Below are 21,296 nucleotides of genomic sequence, written 5' to 3' on the forward strand. Positions count from 1 at the left end.
TATTATTTCTGTTCATTTGATGACCATACCATTTCATGAACTTAAACTTGAATTATCACAGTGTAAACAAACACACACTCCTCCCCTTCCATCACCCAGCCAGATGAGAATATATTGGAATCATCATTCAGATAAGCTTTTTTTTTAAGCACTTTTCTTAAAGCGTATTCACACGATTAAGTTAAAAGAAGTTCAGATTTCTCTTGGATACTATTGTTCTGTAAATAGTATTCTATTTACAAAATGTTTCAGGTTAATGGCAACTTCTTGAATGAAAAAAGGGATTATAATCAGTGGTGGGTTTCAATTTTTTTTTACTACCGGTTCTGTGGGTGTGGCTTGGTGGGCATGGCAGGGAAAGGATACTGTAAAATCTCCATTCCCACCTCACTCCAGGGGAAGGTTACTGTAAAATCCCCATTTCCTCCCAATCAGCTGGGACTTGGGAAGCAGAGAATAGATGGGGGTGGGGCCAGTCAGAGGTGGTATTTACCGCTTCTCCGAACTACACAAAATTTCCGTTACTGGTTCTCCAGAACTGGTCAAAACCTGCTGAAACCCACCTCTGATTATGATGCATAAAGCATTTCATCTTATTTTCCTTGTCTTTGTTTTTTCCTTGTAGAGCTTGAGGAAGGGGGTGGGTATTTATGGAAAACACACACACACACACATACACACCACACACAACCAGATGCACACAAATATCTGGTTTTGAATAAATTCATATTCCAAAAGAGTGCTTAAAAGGTTTTCTGATATGAGCACTATACAACCAGTGTTTTTCTAGGGCAAAACTTCTATTTCCTAAGGAAATAGCCTTATGACTTGTCATTTTGTTTAACATGGCTATTTTCAAATAAGTAGAATAAAGGATCTGGAAGAGATTTAGCTGTAAGCCTTGTCACTCACCACATTTAGGTCTTTAATTTAGCATCTCAGGTATACTATTGTATGAACATTTAATAGCTGATTGATAATTATACATTGTATTCCCTTTAGCCTAGATCAATCTCTTGGGATTATATAGACAAATTGATTTGTTTTCTTCTTTATATGGACATAGTCATTACGTCTGTCTTGGATGGATGTCCTGGTAGTCTCCCAACTAAATATTAATCAAACCTAATTCTGCTTAGCTTTTTTGAGATCAGCTAAGAACAACTAGGTTCTGCCATCTGCTACAAAAACAGCAACCCTGCTTTAAATACTGTAATTCCAGGAAATAAATATGCATTCATTTCTCAGTATCTGAGTGCACACATTTGGGCAATCTAATGCAAATATCCAAGGTACCAGATTTGAAAATAAATTTGTTTTACATATGGAATGCAAATTTGGTATAATTATTGCATACGCAATAATTATAACCTTTAGCTGAGCCTTAAACTTTAAGTTACTAGAAATAGATGTAGTAAGTGCTATATAGATTAGCATCAGAGCATGAAAATTGATGTCCATAACCACTAAACTGAGAATCACAGCTCTTTCTGACTGTCTAAATAGCACTTGCTTTTGCTTGCATTCTCCAAATATTTTTGATATGAGGACTTCAATGCAGCTGTTAAATTCAACCCTTACAATTATTTTTTTTTCCAGACAGGTATGATACCCAAGTGAATGATAACCCAGAGATAAAAAAAAAAGAGATGCAAATTAGCATTGAAAGTACCATACAGGACTTGCCACAGACTGATGTGACAGCAAGAAAAGAGTTTGCAGATAAGAGCAGAGCACCTTAGTAATATAAAACTTCCATCTTTCAGTTTGATTTTTCAGACAGATGCCTGATTTATTTTCCTTTAACTCAAATTCTGAAATGGGGAGGGACAATACTTTAAGATCTCAAAATAATAACCGCTAGGATCAATTCATCTTGTTATTAGATTGAAAGAATTCTTGTGCAATCCTGGAAATACTCTAGTATTTTTCTCAAGTTTTTCTGGTACTGTCGAACATTAATTTGGATAAACCTGCTCTAGAGGAAGATGAATGCAATCCTGGCAGATGGTGACAGAAGTTAGATTACAATCACCCTAAGCACAAAAGTGATGCAGGAAGAGAAATAAGAAGGAAAGCTACTCTATATAAATACAGAGCAAACCCAATTGCCTTCCAGCACTGAAAATATTACTTAGCCATGTAATGAAACATTTGCACAAAAACAACAAAGCTCAGAAAGCATCAAGGACTCCACAAAGAACAATATGTAATAAGTGATATTGGGTTTCATCACTGTGTGCGAAATCTTTAGTGCTTCCTTTTGCAGGGAAGAAATGTAGGAGAGGCAAAAGCTATCTAATTCAATCTCAGCTGAAAGAGCCCAGTAATAGGAATAGAGAGATCCTTGGCACTTATTACTGGTACAGCTAAAGTTAAATGTCTTTAGGGAGAATAATTATGTAACTTGAACTCATCTAACTAGCTTGTCTGAAGTTGGCCAATGTATCTTTTCTAACCACCCAGAGATGGTTAGAAGTGCAAATTGAAAACCTCTCTTCTGACACCAATTAATGCCAAATAACAAAAACATTACCAAGTGTTCTTGATCAACAATATTCTCCCCCTCCCACTTTTATTGGAATAATAAACAACAATACTTGAAATTCTTCCACAACCCAAAGTTCTGCTTGTACTTTTTACTGCTGTCATGTAAGAAGACTTATTAAAGGCTATAATGTAGATATGCAGCAGCAGCATTTTTTTATCTCAGTCAGTGACCCTTTTCTAGACAGGTGCTTATTAATGAAAGCTGTACAATTTGCTTAACAGACTTTTAAATTTTATACAAAGGTTTTGTGTGTGAAATTCGGGACTTTAGAAGTTCTGATTCCCATGCCTCCTTGACTGCATACATTTGTGAGTGACTGATGCATATTTGACCTGTCTATTAATATAGACTATGCCAGCACCCTTTGGACTGGCCAATCACAGATAATGCAGATGCAGCCTGAGGCATCAAGTTTCCTGTGCATGCGAATGCAGTATATAAAACCAGAAGTACTGCAGATAGTTGGGCTTGCTCTACTTTTGATATCTTTCTCTTTAATTAAATTGTAATCCATCTGGGGAAAAATTCTTCTTGTAACTAGAGGAAAGCATATATCCGCCCCATTTGAGATTTTAGATCTGCTGTTTGAGTAGGTGAATGTGTAAAACATTTTTGTTTTTAAAATCATGGCTCAGAGCATATCATGAGCAGTTAAATTGTGTAATAATTAATACTCAGAGGCAGAACAGAGAGTTAACGCTTGTACTACTTACTCAAATGAGAAGGTCACTTATGGATTTAGAATTGTCTTTGTTTTATTTCAAAGAGTCTTTAATGGAAATGTCTGTTTCAATTGTAATTCTAAGATGAGATCCATCTAATCTTTTGTTCTGGCATTTTGTTCTTTTTCTTCCTTTCTGTAGAAACATGTAAAGAAAGCTGCTGTGGCTAGAGTCGCACACAGGGAGTTTTGAGATATATGCTCCCTTTCTCCCTTGCTCTTCTCCACAGGATGGAACAGAGAAAGCTCTGGCCTCGGACATGGGACTCCGATGGCTGGTCAGTGGCCCTGGTGTTTCTTTTCTTAGTCTTTTCACAGAACATTAACAGCACTACTATCTATAATACATTTCATCCTGAGAACCGTGATTGGACTTTCAATCACTTGACAGTCCATCAGACGACTGGGGCCGTCTATGTGGGAGCCATCAATCGGGTTTACAAGCTGTCTGGAAACTTGACTGTCTTGGTAGATCACAAGACAGGTCCTGAGGAAGACAACAAGTCCTGCTACCCACCACTTATTGTGCAACCCTGTACTGAGATCCTGACTCTGACGAACAATGTTAACAAGCTCCTGATCATTGATTACTCAGAAAATAGGCTGCTGGCCTGTGGGAGTCTCTATCAAGGCGTCTGTAAATTGCTGCGCCTGGATGACCTCTTCATCTTAGTAGAGCCATCTCACAAGAAAGAACACTATCTTTCCAGCGTCAACAAGACTGGCACTATGTATGGAGTTATAGTTCGTTCTGAAGGAGAAGACGGGAAGCTGTTCATTGGCACAGCAGTGGATGGTAAACAGGATTACTTTCCCACCCTCTCTAGCCGAAAGCTGCCTCGTGACCCAGAATCCTCAGCTATGTTGGATTATGAGCTCCACAGTGATTTTGTTTCATCACTAATCAAAATCCCTTCAGATACATTGGCCTTAGTCTCTCACTTTGATATCTTCTATATCTATGGATTTGCCAGTGGAAATTTTGTTTATTTTCTGACTGTCCAGCCAGAAACGCCTGAAGGTGTGTCTATCAATTCAGCTAGTGACCTTTTCTACACATCTCGGATTGTGCGTCTCTGCAAGGATGACCCTAAATTCCACTCCTATGTTTCTCTACCCTTTGGTTGTGTCAAAGGTGATGTGGAATACCGTCTACTACAGGCAGCTTCCCTTTCTAAGCCAGGGGAGGTACTTGCCAGATCCCTGAACATCACTGCCGAGGATGATGTCCTTTTTGCCATTTTTTCCAAGGGACAAAAACAGTATCACCATCCCCCTGATGACTCTGCTCTTTGCATCTTTCCCATCCGTGCAATCAATGCCCAAATTAAGGACCGGCTACAATCTTGCTACCAGGGGGAAGGCAACTTGGAACTCAACTGGCTACTCGGGAAAGATGTCCAATGTACCAAGGCGGTAAGAATGATTACTGTATTTTAAATAGGGTTGCTTAAGGAAGGTATGGAGCATATTAGCAGTAGCACTGTTAAAAATTGTGGGATTTAAGTATTTGCTTCCTGGCAAGAAGTTTGAGGAGGTTCTGAAAGAGAAACCAGATTTAAGTGTTAGCTCAGTTTTTAATTCATCTCAGGATAATGTTTCTTCGACATATTTTCTGGCAGGAATTAAAAAGACTGCTGCTGAAGTTTCAACTTGATCTACCCATTGTGTAGAATAGGTATGAGTGGAAATGATCAAACATTTTCCCACTTGTAGGAGTCGTGATTACACATGACTTTTTTCTGCATGAAATTGTAATTCATTCATGTATTATAATAATAGAAAAGCGAAGTTTGTATTGGCTAAAAGTCATTTTGTTACTAAAACAATGGGACAAAAGGAAGAAATAATTGGTTTGGAGGTCTTACATTATTTTAATATGTATAAATAATTATAACATTTATTCAATAATACTTATTGAATATTTTATTCTATATATTTATTCTTTATATATTTAATTATAATATATTTAATTCTCTATACACAGAAACTCAAGGTTTCTGGGAACAAACATCACTGACAATTTTAATGACATTTTATATTCTTTGTCTTGATTAATACAGCTGCCCCAGGATAATAAATGCAAGAGTTATATGTCCCCCCACCATCTTTATCAAAATAAAAACAATTTGATTTCTATATCAGAGCATATAAAGAAAATGAAGTGGCTTTTAAAGACATTGCTTTTAATGTTTTACATGCATATAGCCTAGCTACACAAGTACCATAATCAATACTGTTAACACGAAGCTCCTTTGCTTATATTCTGCTTTTGTACTCCTCAAGTATTTGGTTAATGGGGAATAGGATGTCTAACCATACAGATTCTGATTAGATAAGGAGATGTTTTCTACTGGTTGTTTAGGATACCTTCTCCAATCTATTGCTGTACAAAATATTAAACTGCATTTCCTATTATTGGCAGTAAATATAATATACTCCTGTATACTATAGTATACTACTGTATACTCAATGTAGTAGGATAAAGTTAGTTTACAACATTTTGCTGGAGTAAAATGATGCAGACCATCCTGCCTCAAATGGTCATGTCCTTAACTAGTTCCTTCCTAGAGAAGGTGTCAGAATGAATGGAATGTTAATGCTTCTCATTAAAGCAGATATGTATGGGATAAAATTGGCTGTTTCTAGGAAAAGACAAAATTCTGACAAGAAGAAAATCATAGTTTGTTTTCTTCAAGGTTCAAGAATCTGGCCTACTTTCAACATAGCAATAGCACTTAGACTTACTGTATATACCGCTTCACAGTGCTTTTACAGCCCTTTCTAAGTGGTTTACAGAATCAACGTTATTGCCCCCAACAATCTGGGTCCTCATCTTACCCACCTTGGAAGGATGGAAGGCTGAGTCAACCTTGTTAGTAACATGTTACTAACCATCAATTTATATTTTGAGGAGAATGATTGAGAAGAAATAGGAAATATATTAATTATATTGCTTTATTGCTTATACTGGTTTGCACTGTATAATTATATTTATTTACCAGCACTGCACTTAATTATAATTATACTCAAGATAAAAACTAGTGAGATTCAGAGAGTGCTTATGCTGAACTGAGAATTAATTTCTTCACAACATTATGGAAAGGCCAAAGATATATTTTACCAAATGACTTGCACAGGCTTATTTCTTATGCAATTTTCAGAATGCCAGCATTCATTCCTAATGCAGATTTTGTGAAAACTTTCAGCCAGTTCCAATAGATGACAACTTTTGTGGATTGGACATTAATCAGCCACTGGGAGGCTCCATGCCAGTAGAGGGAGTGACCCTCTATACATCCAGTCGTGATCGGATGACTTCTGTTACATCATATGTCTACAATGGCTACAGTGTGGTGTTTGTGGGTACCAAGAGTGGCAAGTTAAAGAAGGTAAGACAACTATTTACTTTAGACATTTCATTTCTCTATGGGTATTGATGGTTAAAGGTTTTACAAAATTTTATTTTGCATATTTTCAACCAATATTCAGTTCATCTATTTATGTATTAGATTTTTATCCTATCTTTATTTTTTCTTAACTCAAGATGGCAATGGCATGCATACCAAGTGCTCTTGTTTCTTATATCTCATACAATGACTATACTGTAAGGTGGATGGGCTAAGAGAGACTTACTGGCTCAAAGTCACTCAGGTGGCTTCCCCGCCTAAGGAAATATATATTGCTTTAGAGCAGCCTTTTTCAGCTTTTTATTCTGGAAGAACCCTTAAAATGATTTTTGGGCTCAGAAATCCCAAAATAAATTGCAAAAACTTCAAAATATTTTACTTATAACCTGTTCAACCCATATTTGCAATATTTATGTTTACAACAAGTGGCAAGCCAGCAACTGAGTTGCAGCATAAAAATTCCCACTACTATGAATGTAAGCATTGTAAGGCACATCAATTCAATTTTTTTTCAGTCACAATCTCTCATGAAACTCCTACTAAATTCCAGTTAAGAAAGGCTGCTCTAGGAAAAAGAGAACTGAGAATTTTGTTTGATATTGTTTATTGGTTTGAAAAATGTTCTCAGAAAACTGAGAACTGAGAACATGTTTTGAGCATTTGGTCATGCAATGGGTTTCTATCCTTACTTTAATTTTGAATTATCTGGGGAATGTTTGATTCTCAAATATCTCTTTTCTTATACAATCATATCTCTAGTCAACCCTAATTTCTCTGGCTACTTTTGCTTCCCCAAATCATAAAGATCCATGGATTATTTTACGATTAGGAAGCAAGTACAGCCAAGGAGTATGAAGAGTGTGGGAGACGTATGTAAATTTAAAGTAGCAAAAACAGACATCAGAAGCCTATGCTGTAGTATATAAGAATTAAATATTCAAATTCTTGTGGTTTTGGTTTTTTTAAAAATCAAAATACTCCTGGGTTAATCTGAGTTAATATTTCTGTTTCATTTGCTAAATAATCACTTTATTGTTATATTTTTAAAAGGCATATTTATTTTAATATACTTTTCAAACACGATCTAAGTTTGATTCTCTTTCTGCTATGGGGCACACAATTTTTCAGGGCTATCCCAATTATTTGCACTTGTTCTTTTGAAAACATGCTGCTAAAACATCACCATTACTACTACTACAATCATGTCAAGAGTGCCTAATGATTTCTGGGTTGAATGGGGGTTTTACACTAAAGAATCTATGAAACTGGAGAAACATGCAGATTTTCAGTATTAAAATCACATTTGATTTTTCAGATTTTCAGTATTAAAATCACATTTGAATACTTTTATTATTTAGAAGATATGCTATTTTTAAGGCTCGTTTCTTTATGCTTGGTCATATATTTTTGTACAGTATGGATAGAATAATTAATTTCTTCTGACTTATCATCTGTAAATGTCTCTTAAAATTTGGAAACATGCATACTTGATTTCACTTTTCTTTTTAGCAGTGGAAATCCTGATGTTGACAGTAATCTCCTTACAATATTTAAGAGGAATATATGAGTTAATATTGGTAATGGTAGCGTTTTTAAAATGCGTAGTCTAATTCAGGCATAGCTATTTTACACTCTAATCTTGCTGTTCACCATTCTGCACTTTCTATGGACTTTATCCTATGACTAACAGACCCATTAGATAAAATTCCTTATAGCCTTTGTTGTAAAAGCAAACTACTTGCCCAAGGGGCATTTTTCATTCCTTTGCTTTTAAACAAAGGCTTCTTTTTTTCCTGAAACTTAGGAAGTGAAGAGGTAATTCATTGTGGCTTTTTCTTCACACTATTCATGGTAAAGCAGTAAAGCTCTGTGGTAAATTAGATGTTCGCATAAATTTAAACTTTCCATTCCAACAGCTTTAGAAATTGGTAATTTCAATCAGTTATGGACATAACCTCATTGCTGAGTGATATCATTTCCCATTTGGCTGTTGAGAATGAATCCTGATACGCCATCATAAGTCGTAATAATATTCTCTTAGGAGTAGAGGAAGGAATAGGACAGTGATTTTTAGCTTTGTTTGCCTCCCAATGCAGGTTCCATGCATCTAAAAATCTGCTCTGGAGTGTTGGATAAGGTTTTAAAAATCTAGATAATCATTGTGCAGCAGCAAAGAAACACAGAAAACTCTAAACTCTTTGCTTCTATCTAGAGGTCATATGGATTTTTCCAGCCCAAATATAGTAGTGCAGGAACTTCAGCAGAGGTGGGTTTCAGCAGGTTCTGACCAGTTCTGGAGAACCGGTAGTGGAAATTTTGAGTATTTCGGAAAACCAGTAGTAAAAATTCTGACTGGCCCCATCCCCATCTATTCTCTGCCTCCCAAGTCCCAGCTGATCAGGAGGAAATGGGGATTTTGCAGTATCCTTCCCCTGGAGTGGGGTGGAAATGGATATTTTACAATATCTTTCCCCTGCCACACCCACCAAGCCAAACCCACAGAACCGGTAGTAAAAAAATTTGAAACCCACCACTGAGCTGCAGAACATATAAAGTGAAAGGAGAAGCTACAGAAGGAAGTATGATCAAATGTGATGAATTAACTAATGAATGTAATGTAATTTGTTACATTAACTAACATAATGAATCTTAGTTAAGGAATTAGGCATGTTATGGCTGAATTCACAGGGCATCCTAGGTCATCATTTGTTTGGCTGTGATTTGTTTCGCCATGATTTTTTAAATAAGCAATAATTGGCTGAGCTGAAACATTATGTTAAAGCAAAAGCCCTGATTTCCAAACCGCAAATTTACATTTATATGACATGTTGGAGCAAAATTGAGAAAACCTCATTATGGTTGTGTGGTATTAATTCTGCCAACAGGTTTGCTTTCCAGTTATAACTGTAATTCACATGATGACACAAGCATGTTTTAGGAAAGCAGGTCTGCTCATTTTTCACCACCATAAAGTCAAGTGATATTAGACTAAAAGTTCATGAGTTGGTGCATGAGATGGATACCACAGGGCAGTACAACCCCTTGTAATTATTCACAAGCAAGACCCATGTGTTCCTTAGAACATAATCCCACACAATTGTTAATATATACTTGCACAGAATTTTTCTTAATGTGTTCAATTAGTCTATATTTTGGCAGACCCATTTCCTGAAAATAGTTGCACTGAATATAAAGGCAATTGAGCTCTTGACCTTCAGTTTAATTTCAAGACTGCAGATGGTTTGTGACTCCATAATTGTTGGATTACCAGTAACGTCCTTAATATTGACCACAACTACTAGTAGTACTGTGTACGGTTCTTTACCTCTTCAGCTCTGTACTCTGTTTGAAACAACATTTCTCAAAGGTATACCAATTGAATAGTGTGTGGCATCAGTGTATATGTGGGTGTGCTTAGGCTACTGCAGTTTTAGCTGGGAAGTCTTTACTTTAAAATGCACTTAAAGAGAGTAGCTTGTATGTGAATTTTGGTAATTTAATGTTCCAAGGGAAATTGTGTTCTATTAATTATGTAGGATTACTAAAGGACTGTTCATTTTGGGATGGTTTAATCCCTAATGGCATTTTTATAGAGGAAACTTTTTAAACAAATGCATTTTTGATGCCAAGTCTATTTATAGGAATTAGGCTGCTGTGCTGTCATTACAGAGTCACATAGGGTCATCACATTTGAGTTAAAAAACTTCAACTCTCCAAATTCCTCTTGCCAGTTAAAGTCCACCCATCTTAAAGTTGCTGACACTGAGAAACACTGTTCTAGAGTAATATATAAAAAGATGAAATGTGTATCAATGTTAATGCCTGTTACATTCAAGAAGTCAGGAAATATTTGTTCGAAATTAGAACAAATTCTAAGATTCTAAAAAAATCTAAACAAAATTCTAAATTCTAAAAACCCTAAACAAAAAATAATATATTAGCATGGGTGTTATTCAGAATTATTAGGAGTGGAGTGGGATGCTTTTTGCAGCAATCTTGCTTAAAATCATGTTTTTCAAAGCAGGAATTAAGCAATTTATTGTCAGGAACCAGGGCAGGGGGATTTGGCTGTCACTAACCCAGTGACCCTGATTGAAATTGCTGATTTTCTCATCACTACATTTTAGTTGTGGAAAGAAACTCTGAGTTTTGAGGAAAATTGCCAGATATAGTACAAACGTGCCATTCAAGTAAGGGTGAATTTATTTAAAAATGAAGATATTGAGTTGTGCCAATGATTTCTCCTTGTAAAAGAATTGCAGTACTTTAGAGTTTTAAGAACTTGCCAGTCTTAAAACATTATGGCGTAAAAAGTGATGTGTAAAATATATACACAGTTTTAAAAATCATTACTTGATGATCAGTCTGAGCCAATAAGAGTTCAGAACTGGCAATCTTGATTGCCAGAATAATCCATTAGTTGTGGTCTTCTGCTGAATGGTTTATTTTTTTCTTTTTTTTGCCCTAAGGGGATTTTCTTGCTGGAAAGGATTTGGGAAGCTGATTCTGACCATATCATTTTCTAAACATATCTCTGTGCCTTCAGAGGATTCATCGCTGAGAACATTGCATTCCTATGGCAATATGCTACTTCCTCTTAATCGATTAGTCAGTTTCTGTGAAATCTTCATTACTAATCTATTTATTTTTCTCTATTAGCTTCTATGTTGTAAAACATCTAACTGTGGTTGAAGAAACAGCAGAGCTTCCCTTGTGTAGGCTATATCATATCCTGATAAATGGTGTATCTAATTTGCCTAAATTTAACCTCAAAACATTCCATCTTAAAGCTAAACAGAACATTATGATATTCTGCTTTAGTTGTAGTAAAGCAATATATAAATGTCCTGGTAACAATACCCTCAATATTGGAAGAAAATCAACATTGATAACAATTCATTATCGATACCAACAGCTCTTTAGGTACCCTTGGGATTTGCTGGGTCTTGGCTGATTGCACATGAGGGAAGTAGGAATGAAGATGAAAGTTTAATTCTGAAACCTACAAATTAATACATTTACCAGTGCCAGAAATGCCTTTATACAACTTACATTGTTTCATTCTCAAAAAAAAGTAGACCTTGTTCTTGTTGGTGTTTCCATTGAAACTTTTGTGGAGTTGCCACAGCTCATAAATAGAGATTTACAGAGGGATTGGAAAAGGGTCCTCCTCCATTTCTTATCATCCCACATTTTCCTATAATGTCTCCTTTGTTTTATTCTCCACTCCCCCACCCCAGTGGTGGGTTGCCCCCGGTTTGGACCAGTTCGCAAGAACCAGTAGTAAAAATGGCAGGAGGCTCCGCCCACTGCCCCGGATGTCATCATAGGTGATCTGTGCATGTGCAGCTTAACAAAGCAGTTTAGAATCCTGGATCTCTGGTGAATATAATGGATCACTTTTGTGGATAATTCCTTTTTTGTGCCCCCCCTCCAATATTTTATGGAAAGGGTTAGGGTTAGAGTTTTCCCTGTAAAAATCATCTAGGATGGTTTCATTTGGGATAAAATCAGACTAACAATATTTAACTTCCTGGCTTTGGTGAGCACAGTTTTCCAGTAGGAAAGCACAGTTTAAGATGAAAGAACAAACAAAGGAGACTGAAAACTCAATGCTTGTTTAAGAAACTAGCATTTGATAATTGTGATTCAAGCCTGATTCTTTGGGAGATGTGGAAAAACTTTAGTTCTGCCACCAACTGCAAGGAGGCGTGCAATTGCATGCATATGAGAGAGTTGTGGGGTGATATTCAGTGCTGTGTTCTCTGTGGCTATGAAACCCCTCCCCATCTTTTCTCCACCAACGTGCCAGTCACAGCTATAACTGACTTCTGGAAAAAGGGGATTCTGTCTGCTCTTAAAAAGCCAGAGCTTAATGCTGCTTCCCCCATAATGAGATTGGCGAGTTTCCCAGATGCCTGCTAGTGAGCTTGCTGTTTGTTTTGTTATTTTATGAGCCCCAGTGGGTCGAGTGAGATGGGCTTTTGGAACCTGGGCAAGGCCAGTGTTGGCAGTTTATTTACAGTTTACAACCCACCTATTGGAGACCTTTATTTTTGTGACAAGTTTAGGGACTGTTGGATCCTCCAGGGATTAGGCTAAACTTTATCCATGTCAAATCACAGAATACTTGGCTCTCCTAAAGCAAGGAATAAGCTGGGCTGGATAGATCTAAATTCTGGCAAGAGACTAGAAGTTTTGTTCAACTGTTTGAAAGTGGGTATTATGATGCTATCTGGGTAATTCAGCATAATATTTTCTCATAATCCTTTCCCATTATTTCTGTAGTCTCTCTACTACCAGTAATTGTAGTTGTCTTGGCATGCTTCCTTATGCACATTTTTACAGAAGGCAATTTCAATCATGTTTTACACATGGCTTAAATATGCAAAGGTAGCCAACTCATAATTTCAGAAATGATGATAGGCACTTATTTAAGTCCCAGAGGAATTTCAGTGAGATTAAACCACTTTAACTTCCTTAGAAAATGAGTTTTAAAAAAATAAAAGCCCTTAGCAAGCTAAGAGATTTAAACAGGTGGAATATTAGTAGATATCTGAAAAAAACTCTGCCATGGAAATTTTTTCATACTCTTTGGGAGAGAAAATCTTGCTGATGTCAAATTAGAGAAAACTCTCTAAAGAAGAAATGCTAAGCAATTGTTAGCAATTGTAAGGGCAAAATATTCTAGATGCCATGATAAATTATATGGTTTTTGATGGCTGATGGTTCTTATTTTTTATGTATTTTCCTACATTTTACACTGACATCTATTCTATTAATTTCAGAAAGCGATCCTATGATTTTAACATTGGAAGTTGTCTTTAGATACTTTCTAGAGATCCACTGTGAATGCACAGAATTTCCCTATATTTCTTCCACTTGTTTGTTCCATCAAACCTATCAATGTTTTTATCTGTTCTGAAGCCCTAGTAGCAGAGTCTTTTTAGAATAGAAGTCAATGTACCAATTAATGCACAGAGTAGATGCTATGGTTGCTGGGCCTTTTCTATGGAGCTTTCTAGAATAGTTAGAAAAATGGTAGATCAAGAGAAGAGGCTTTATTTTCCCTCTCTGCCAATCAGTTTCACATACAGAGGGAAGGGAGAAGACTGTGTATGTTCCTATTTGCTTGCATATGGCCCCTGGCTAGGGTTACCAGAAGTCCAGCAAAAGGAGAAGATAACCTACTTTTTATCTGTATCTCCTCTTAGGGGTTAACCAAAACTGAAACATCACATAATGTCTGATTTTTAGTGTGTTTTTGTGCTTTCTTGGACAGTTTTCACAACACTAGTCTATCAAACATTTGTATATTCTGACCTTGTAAATTGACTTTCTCTCATCTGTCACTAGACTCATTAACCTAGATTTATGTTATTTAATTAATTTCCTGATTCCAGCAATTGGCTTCAATCCAGTCTTTTCAAATCTATGGTCACTGCACTCTGTGGAACACATCCCAACTTTCTGTGGTGAAATTTTTGAGAGCATGTATGTTATCACTAGTATATGTCCTGGAAATTAAAGATTTGTTAGAAAAATATTGTGATTGAAAAATCAATCTTTCTGATGCTGGGAAAAAATAATTTCATATACACATAGTCCTAAGTACATTTCTTTGCATATTTTGCTGTAATTTTTGTTGTGGATGGCAAGAAAATTAAAGTCAATGTGTGCTTTTCCTCAATTTTTCCTCATATCTAATTGAACATGTCCTTCTTTGTCTGCTTAGTACTTGTTTCCCACCCTGACCCATCACTCAGCAATGCCTTCAAGTCTCAAAGACAATATAGCTTCCATTTACTTATCTTGTAAATGAACAATCATTGTTCATTGTTCACATTGTTCATGTGTAGGGAACGAAAAATCCTCTTCATTCCATTGCTGTCTACACAACTGATTTGAAAATCAGTTTTGAAAATTGTTAAATTTTTCATTCTTATGAAATTCTGTCATCCACAAGAACCATTTTTGGATGGGATTCTTGTGAATATAATAATTTTGCTGCTATGGATGCCTGTATTACACAAAAGACTGAACCAACTCCAGGTTATTTCATAGAGGCACTTATGTATCTTTGAAAAATATACAGTTATTAGTTTGCCATTACCTCCTTCTAGAATTTTCTTTAGATTTTCCAATCTAGCCTATAGCTCTGATATTTCCCTGTATACTCTGAGTCAAATACTAATCACTACTCCAACCCTCCTCTCAGTCATGCACAAAGATACACAAAATGCTACTGCTTAAAGTCCTGAGAATTCTGTGAAACGAATAAAATACTACATACAAACCTATGCACACAGCTTTCCTTGCAAGCTTAAAAAGCCCCTTCACCTTATAGTAAAGATTTATTGTCAGTTTCACCTGTTAGTGACAGTATTTGCCAATCCGCAGCAAAATTAGGAGGTTTGTTTCCACATAACCCCCAGAGCCATAAAGCATTCTGCAAGGAAACAGAAAGAAAAGGCTTTTCAGGAGGGCAGGGGGATAATATTCAGAGATTATTTCAGCAATATGGTATTATTTAAGGCAGATTTCTTGGGAAGAAATGCAGTCCTTCTCAAAAGATGCTAACAAATTGTAAACAATAATATGACAGGGGAGGGAAATTGTTAAATATGTTGGAAGAAAGCCTAAATAAAATTGTATTCAATTTTTGTCTTGGCCTTCTCAAGAATAAAGAACAAACAAACTCATGTCAAATCTGAACTCCAGTGAATTCAGAGAATACCCATGGCAAGTTGCTTATCTAGCCATCTCTCCCTCCCTCTTTCTCTCTTTCTCTCTCCCTCCCTCCTTCCCTCTCTCTCTGTAACTTTCCATGGGTAACCAAAGTAATATAGTAAATAAATCAAATTTGCTGGGTATATTTTAGAGATAAAATGTGTCTCTGTATGGAAAACACTGTCTTGATTTTGCTTTGGTGAAAGTACCAAATGTCTGAGCTGAGTGTATCACTCTACTAAAGGTCAACTATAAAAGCTGGGGGAGTTGCATTTTTTATTTTCCCAAGTGTGAGTCATGGGAACAAATATTTAAAGCACTGGTCTCATTCTGAGCCTAACTAATTTAAGCCTGCTGTCTCTGGTTTTAAAATATGTTCTTAGCTTTACTGCTTTCTAATGATATCCTCTTGTTAGATATACCATTGCCCAAAGTGCATTGTGATTGCTTTATTAGAATAAAGAATTGTATGATTAGAATACAACATGTAGATCATTCTAGTCATGGTTAAAATTAATGAAAGGAAACCTGAATTTAAAACCGATACACTAGTTGATACTCATTTGAGAAAAACAATAACCACAGTTGCACAAGTAGACATGGGGTAATACCAATCTTCTCTTTGCCAATACTTTAGAAAAAATTACATGAAAAAAGTATTATGAATAATATTGACTAGTGCTAGTTTTGTCTGATTGTATTTAACTTTCTATCAGGTTAAATGTAGATTTCACACTTTTTCCTTCTAGTCATCACCTCACCAAGTCTCACATGCTTTGCATTCCTTATGTTGGGGTCATGTCCCCTGTTGTGTTAAAGCAGGAGAAATGGAATGACTAGGGTAGATTGGGTAGCTCATGGGTGAATAATCAATCTTGTCTTTCATACCAAGATGTAGTGTGTCTTCTTAAAGCTAATAAATCAGTGAGGTACCCTTCATCCAGCTCCTCAGTGGAGGACAGTGTTTGTGCGATTGAGAATAAATGAAGGCCAGAGTGCTATCAGGCATAGAGAAGTGTATATATAAATTTGCCATCCTCCTGTTTATACCTGCTGTCAGGAGAAGAATGAGATTGCTTGGATAACTTCAGCCACATAGATCATAAACAGTTGGGTGGAGGGGAGTCAGAGAAAGATCAAGAAAACAAAGGGTAGGGTTGCCAGTATCTTCTGCAGGGCACAAGGCCAGTCACACATTCCCAATTGCTTTCCTTAGACTGATATTCAGAGTCCCACTGCCTCTGCTATTGCAGACAAGATATAGCCAGCAATTGATTCAAGTCAGTATTCTTTATTTAGAACCAAATATTATGGGAGTTCAGAGACAACATCATGTACATTAAATAGCAGAAAGGACACCAGAATGTGGATAATTTTTGCAAGACTATTTCTATCCAGGAGAAGCAACAATTAAGTAATAGGTATTTCAAATTACAATGATAAATCCTTTGGATCCAAAATTTCATGCAGACTTTGAGCTTTATTCTTTGTAAGAACTGCAACCTTATTCAGAGTCTTATTTCTGACAATCGTCCCCTGGTGTCCATGGAGGACAATCCAATCAAGAAGTTGAAATCCATATCTGGGAATGGATTACCTCTCTATTGTCAGCCAACTATAGCTCCAGAACAAAAACAAATAATAACAATCATTGAACTTATTTTTTATATTTAATGACTCATTTATATGTCCTTTCCATGTAGATTATTTAACTACTTTTTATTGCTGCATATTGTTATCCTTTGTATTTGCCAATACCACAATCCATATATAGTGCAGTCTTCAACATCAATGATTTTCTGCTTCTTCCAAAGTACCCGTAACTCTAGTTACAGCTACATTTCTCCCTTCCCTCTCCTCAAATTTCATTAAATTAAGCACCTGCAGTTAAGAGTAATTTATGCAAAACTGAGTAATCTGCTGACTTCGTTTTTAATAAATGAGGATTTAGTTCCTGGACACAAAGTGTAGAATCCAATGAAATCCTTTTCAAGCATATTTCTCTGAAATCCATTCAACCAGTCTATTTTCTGGACTTCAATAAACATTTTGTTTAACTGAGAAATTACCACATTGCTTGGACATTTGCACCATGAAATATGCATTTGTATGCCATTAAATAAACAATGGTAGAATACTTGAAAGTTGGCCAGTTTGCCAAGAGAGTTTTATAGAACAATGTTTTATGTCAGAGTCAGACTGAAAAATGAATCTCTACTATGAGAAACCCAAACAATTTGGAAGAGATATATTATCCTTGGTTTTTTTTTTTTTTTCTGTAAATGCCCTGGTCTGTTGCTCTACTTGTAGTTTATAACTTTTATATTGTATTGGAATCTCACACCATACAGTACTGTTACTCAGTAAGCATTACTCCCACATAAGTATGTTGGTTGTTTTTATTCATAATGGAAGATTATAAGTACTGAATACTTTTACTTAACAGTCTCTGCAAAGCCTGATAGCTTATTAGTCTAGAGACACAGGGTAGAATGGAAAAATTAGATTGTGGTCTCTTTCATATAAAGGCTCTGCACCAATTTGAAAATGGACCCAGATTTCTGTGTTCCTGTCATGTCAACTGTTTGAAAGCTAAGCCAATTTATTTTTGACTCAACTGTAATGTATTTGAAAATACAGTCAGACTACTGAAGGCTTATAGCCTTCTGGACCTTATGGACAGTCTATTTCCTAATTTACAGAAATCTTTATTTCATCCTACCTTGAATTTTTTGATCACACAGCTGTACTTTTAAGGAGAAAAAGGCTTTAACAGCTACAATATTCTACTCCCTGCTGTCTTCCTGCATTCTTGGAAGAAAGTGGTAGTGATATCTATTTATTGAGTGGAAATGCATACTACATGAATTAAGAACCAGAAGAGGGATCAGATAAGCAATATTTTTATGTACCTTTTGTGTGGGATGGAAAAGAAAAGGTTTTTGCTACTTAGGACCTTAGAGAAGAATAGTCACCAAATAAAATTTTTTGCCCATTTTCCAACATTTTGAAGTTGCACAAAGGGAAAGCAATTCTTCATAGCAGTCAACTCTTTTAAAGAGATTGGGGAGTGGAAACTGAAACTGTAGCAGGGTGGAAATGTCCAGCAATGATATACATTTGAAAAAAAAAAGATATTAGGCATAGGAATCATTGTTTAGAAAGTCAAGCTTTCTTCCTGTGGGGTAAAGAAGCTTTTTATGGAACGGAACAGAATGGAACAGAACAGAACAGAGTAGAATTCTTTATTGGCCAAGTGTGATTGGACGCACAAGGAATTTGTCTCTGGTGCATAAGCTCTCAGTGTACATACAAACAACAAAGTGATAAGTCATAGATCATAAATCATAAGATATAATCATAAATCACAAGGTGTGTCACTGCGTTATTTTATTTGCCAGCTGAACTCATTATTTCTGGACTATCAGACTCTCCGTAGGTTGCCAACTTCTTATCAGTAAGCTACGTGTTTCCGTATCCACCCACATTCCTTCACTTGCTTCACTCACTTTCTTTTCCTTTGTTCTCTTTCCAGCAAGGTCCGGCTAAGATAGCCGGCAAGAATTATTTTCAAAAATGTAGCAATTAACTTTTCTTAGTTAGTGAGGTGTTTTATTTTCTTTATTACAAATAAATGAGTTTTATTAGAAACTTTTCCTCGCGTTTCTTTTCAGAATATTGCAATTTGGAATAAGCCACGATCAATCTCCTCTAAACCAGGGTAATTAGTCCCAGAGCCAAACATGGGATTAATAAATGCCCTGACAAGGTGCAACAGCAATTTATAAATCATAACATACCAATAGGAGAAGGTAGTAAGAAAGATGAGAAGTGAGAAAGATGAGAAACCGAGAAGAATGAGAAGATGACAAGGATAATAGCAATACAGCCTACTACATGGACAAATACCTTTAGGCAGAAGGCAGTAGTGTAGGAGTTAGGTATTTAGCAGAGTGATGGCATGGGGGAATAAACTATCTTTGTGTCTAGTTATTTTGGCATCCAATGCCCTATAGTGGTGTCTTGAGGAGAGAAGTTGAAACAGTTTATGCCCAGGATGTAAGGGGTCTGTAGATATTTTCTCAGCCCTCTTTCTGATCTTTGCAGTATACAGACCTCAATGGAAGTCAGGCTGGTTGCAGTTATTTTTTATTTATTTTTTTGCAGTCCTAACTATCAATTGAAGTCTGTACCTGGCCTGTTGGTTGCTGTGCCAAACCAGACAGCTACAGAGGTACAAATGACAGAGGCAATAATTTTTAATGATGATTCTAATGTTAGGTGTCCATTTCAAATCCTGGGAGATTATAGAACCCAGAAACCTGAAGGTCTCTACTGTTCTAAGGGATCGTAGAATAGCAGAACTTCTCCTAAAATCTTATGGTTTTTTTTCTTTCTCTTTCATTATTAGTTTTTGAATTGATTCTTCTGTACATGCAGCTATTAAAATGTGATTGCATTGAGACATATTTATTTTAGAACTCTAAGTTTGTAGGCAGTTAGCTTTATGTAACTATTGTATAATAAAAGTTTAAAACACGAAAGTCTGAAATGCTCAGAAATTGTATTCTTGATGATCAGAATGGTATGCAGGAAATCTGAAATGTCAGTTGTGTTATACTTGGAACAGTCTGTAAGGGCACTTTACAGCCATTGGGTCAAAAGCATAAAATTACTTTGTAAGTATTATTTACAATTATATCTGTAATTATTCAGTGTGAGGTTTCCGTGAGAATTAGACTCATACAGTATTTGCAGTTACTGTGTTAAATGTTGATCTTCCATATACTTTGCAGCATTTTATACAGGAGTTGATTTGCAACAAAAAGGGGAAAAGCTCAAAAACCACAAGACTCTGTTGATTCCTGTCGGTCTTTGGTTGAGTTAGCAAACTTCCCCTCTTGAAGGAGCAGGGGGATTTGGGAGGGTTTCCAGATTCATGGCTTTTGAATCAGCAGATGAAGTCAATGACTAGGCAAGCTGGCAACTGCTACTGCAGAGCTGGCAACTGCAGCTCTGCAGTAGCAACACAAAGGCTTTGTGCCCTCATCATCTTGACACTGGCGTATTACAATGCATTAAATATGTAGTTATTGTTAGAGGCTACCTGGAATCACAATCGATACAGAATTTTTTTTTTCCAGCTTATATCAGACTTTTATTGGGTTTTCTAGTACAGTAATACAAGGAGACCGGCTGCAGGGAGCTCACAGACCATTTTGTGGGATTAGATAGACCATTCAGAAAGGAGCTCTTTTACAACGGCTATCTGCGAGACTTAGTTACGTAGGGCCACCAGAGCGGGGGCAGGTGTCCCTCTTTACGAGCGGGAGGCAAGTCTTCAGTAGTGGGACCACCAGGTGGGGTTTCTTCCTCAAGCTGCTGGACCTCCTTGTCCCAACTTTCAAGGCGCAGCTTCTTCCATTGTTCTTTCCTAGCAAAGTAATCTGGGTACATTGCTTTCTCTGATGGATGCCACATGTCTAGCATCCATTCAGGTGCCGATAGATACACCAGGACTCGAGGTGCCGTATGGCTCGCTTGTAGAGCTGCAGCACTTTCTGCCGATGTGACAGGTAGCCCGCCATCTTGGCTGCGCTCCGGTCGACTTTCAGGCCTCGAACTGGGGGGTGATACAGAATTCAATTGCCTGTGTGTTCGTGGTAATCTCTGTCACAGCCCCATGGCACAGGTTCTGTGTGTTGGTGTGTGTTTGTGGATCACTTACTAATAGGTTTCTGAGCACAATTCAAAGTATTAAGGTAAAGGTAAAAGTTCCCCTCACACATATGTGCTAGTCATTCCTGAGTCTAGGGGGCAGTACTCATCTCTGTTTCAAAGCCAAAGAGCCAGCGCTGCATGAAGACGTCTCCATGGTCATGTG

General features: G+C 36.6%; 1 protein-coding gene and 1 pseudogene across 2 annotated transcripts in view; one reads left to right on the forward strand and one right to left on the reverse strand.

Annotated features, from left to right (window-relative positions):
- The window catches only part of PLXNA2 (plexin A2), a 449,635-nt gene that overhangs the window by 44,934 nt on the left and 383,405 nt on the right, over window positions 1–21,296 (forward strand). Inside the window, exons 2-3 of the mRNA XM_034414337.3 lie at window positions 3,415–4,688; window positions 6,482–6,664. Coding sequence (XP_034270228.1) covers window positions 3,471–4,688; window positions 6,482–6,664 — 1,401 coding nt within the window. The 5' untranslated portion in view covers window positions 3,415–3,470. The remainder of the gene's footprint in view (window positions 1–3,414; window positions 4,689–6,481; window positions 6,665–21,296) is intronic.
- Window positions 20,543–21,000, reverse strand: LOC117663846 (NADH dehydrogenase [ubiquinone] 1 beta subcomplex subunit 9 pseudogene; annotated as a pseudogene). The gene has a single exon (XR_015733033.1). The product of XR_015733033.1 is annotated as an NADH dehydrogenase [ubiquinone] 1 beta subcomplex subunit 9 pseudogene (transcript).

This window comes from Pantherophis guttatus, chromosome 3 (assembly GCF_059756535.1).
Source record: "Pantherophis guttatus breed Tessera chromosome 3, ASM5975653v1, whole genome shotgun sequence".
Lineage (NCBI taxonomy): Eukaryota > Metazoa > Chordata > Lepidosauria > Squamata > Colubridae > Pantherophis > Pantherophis guttatus.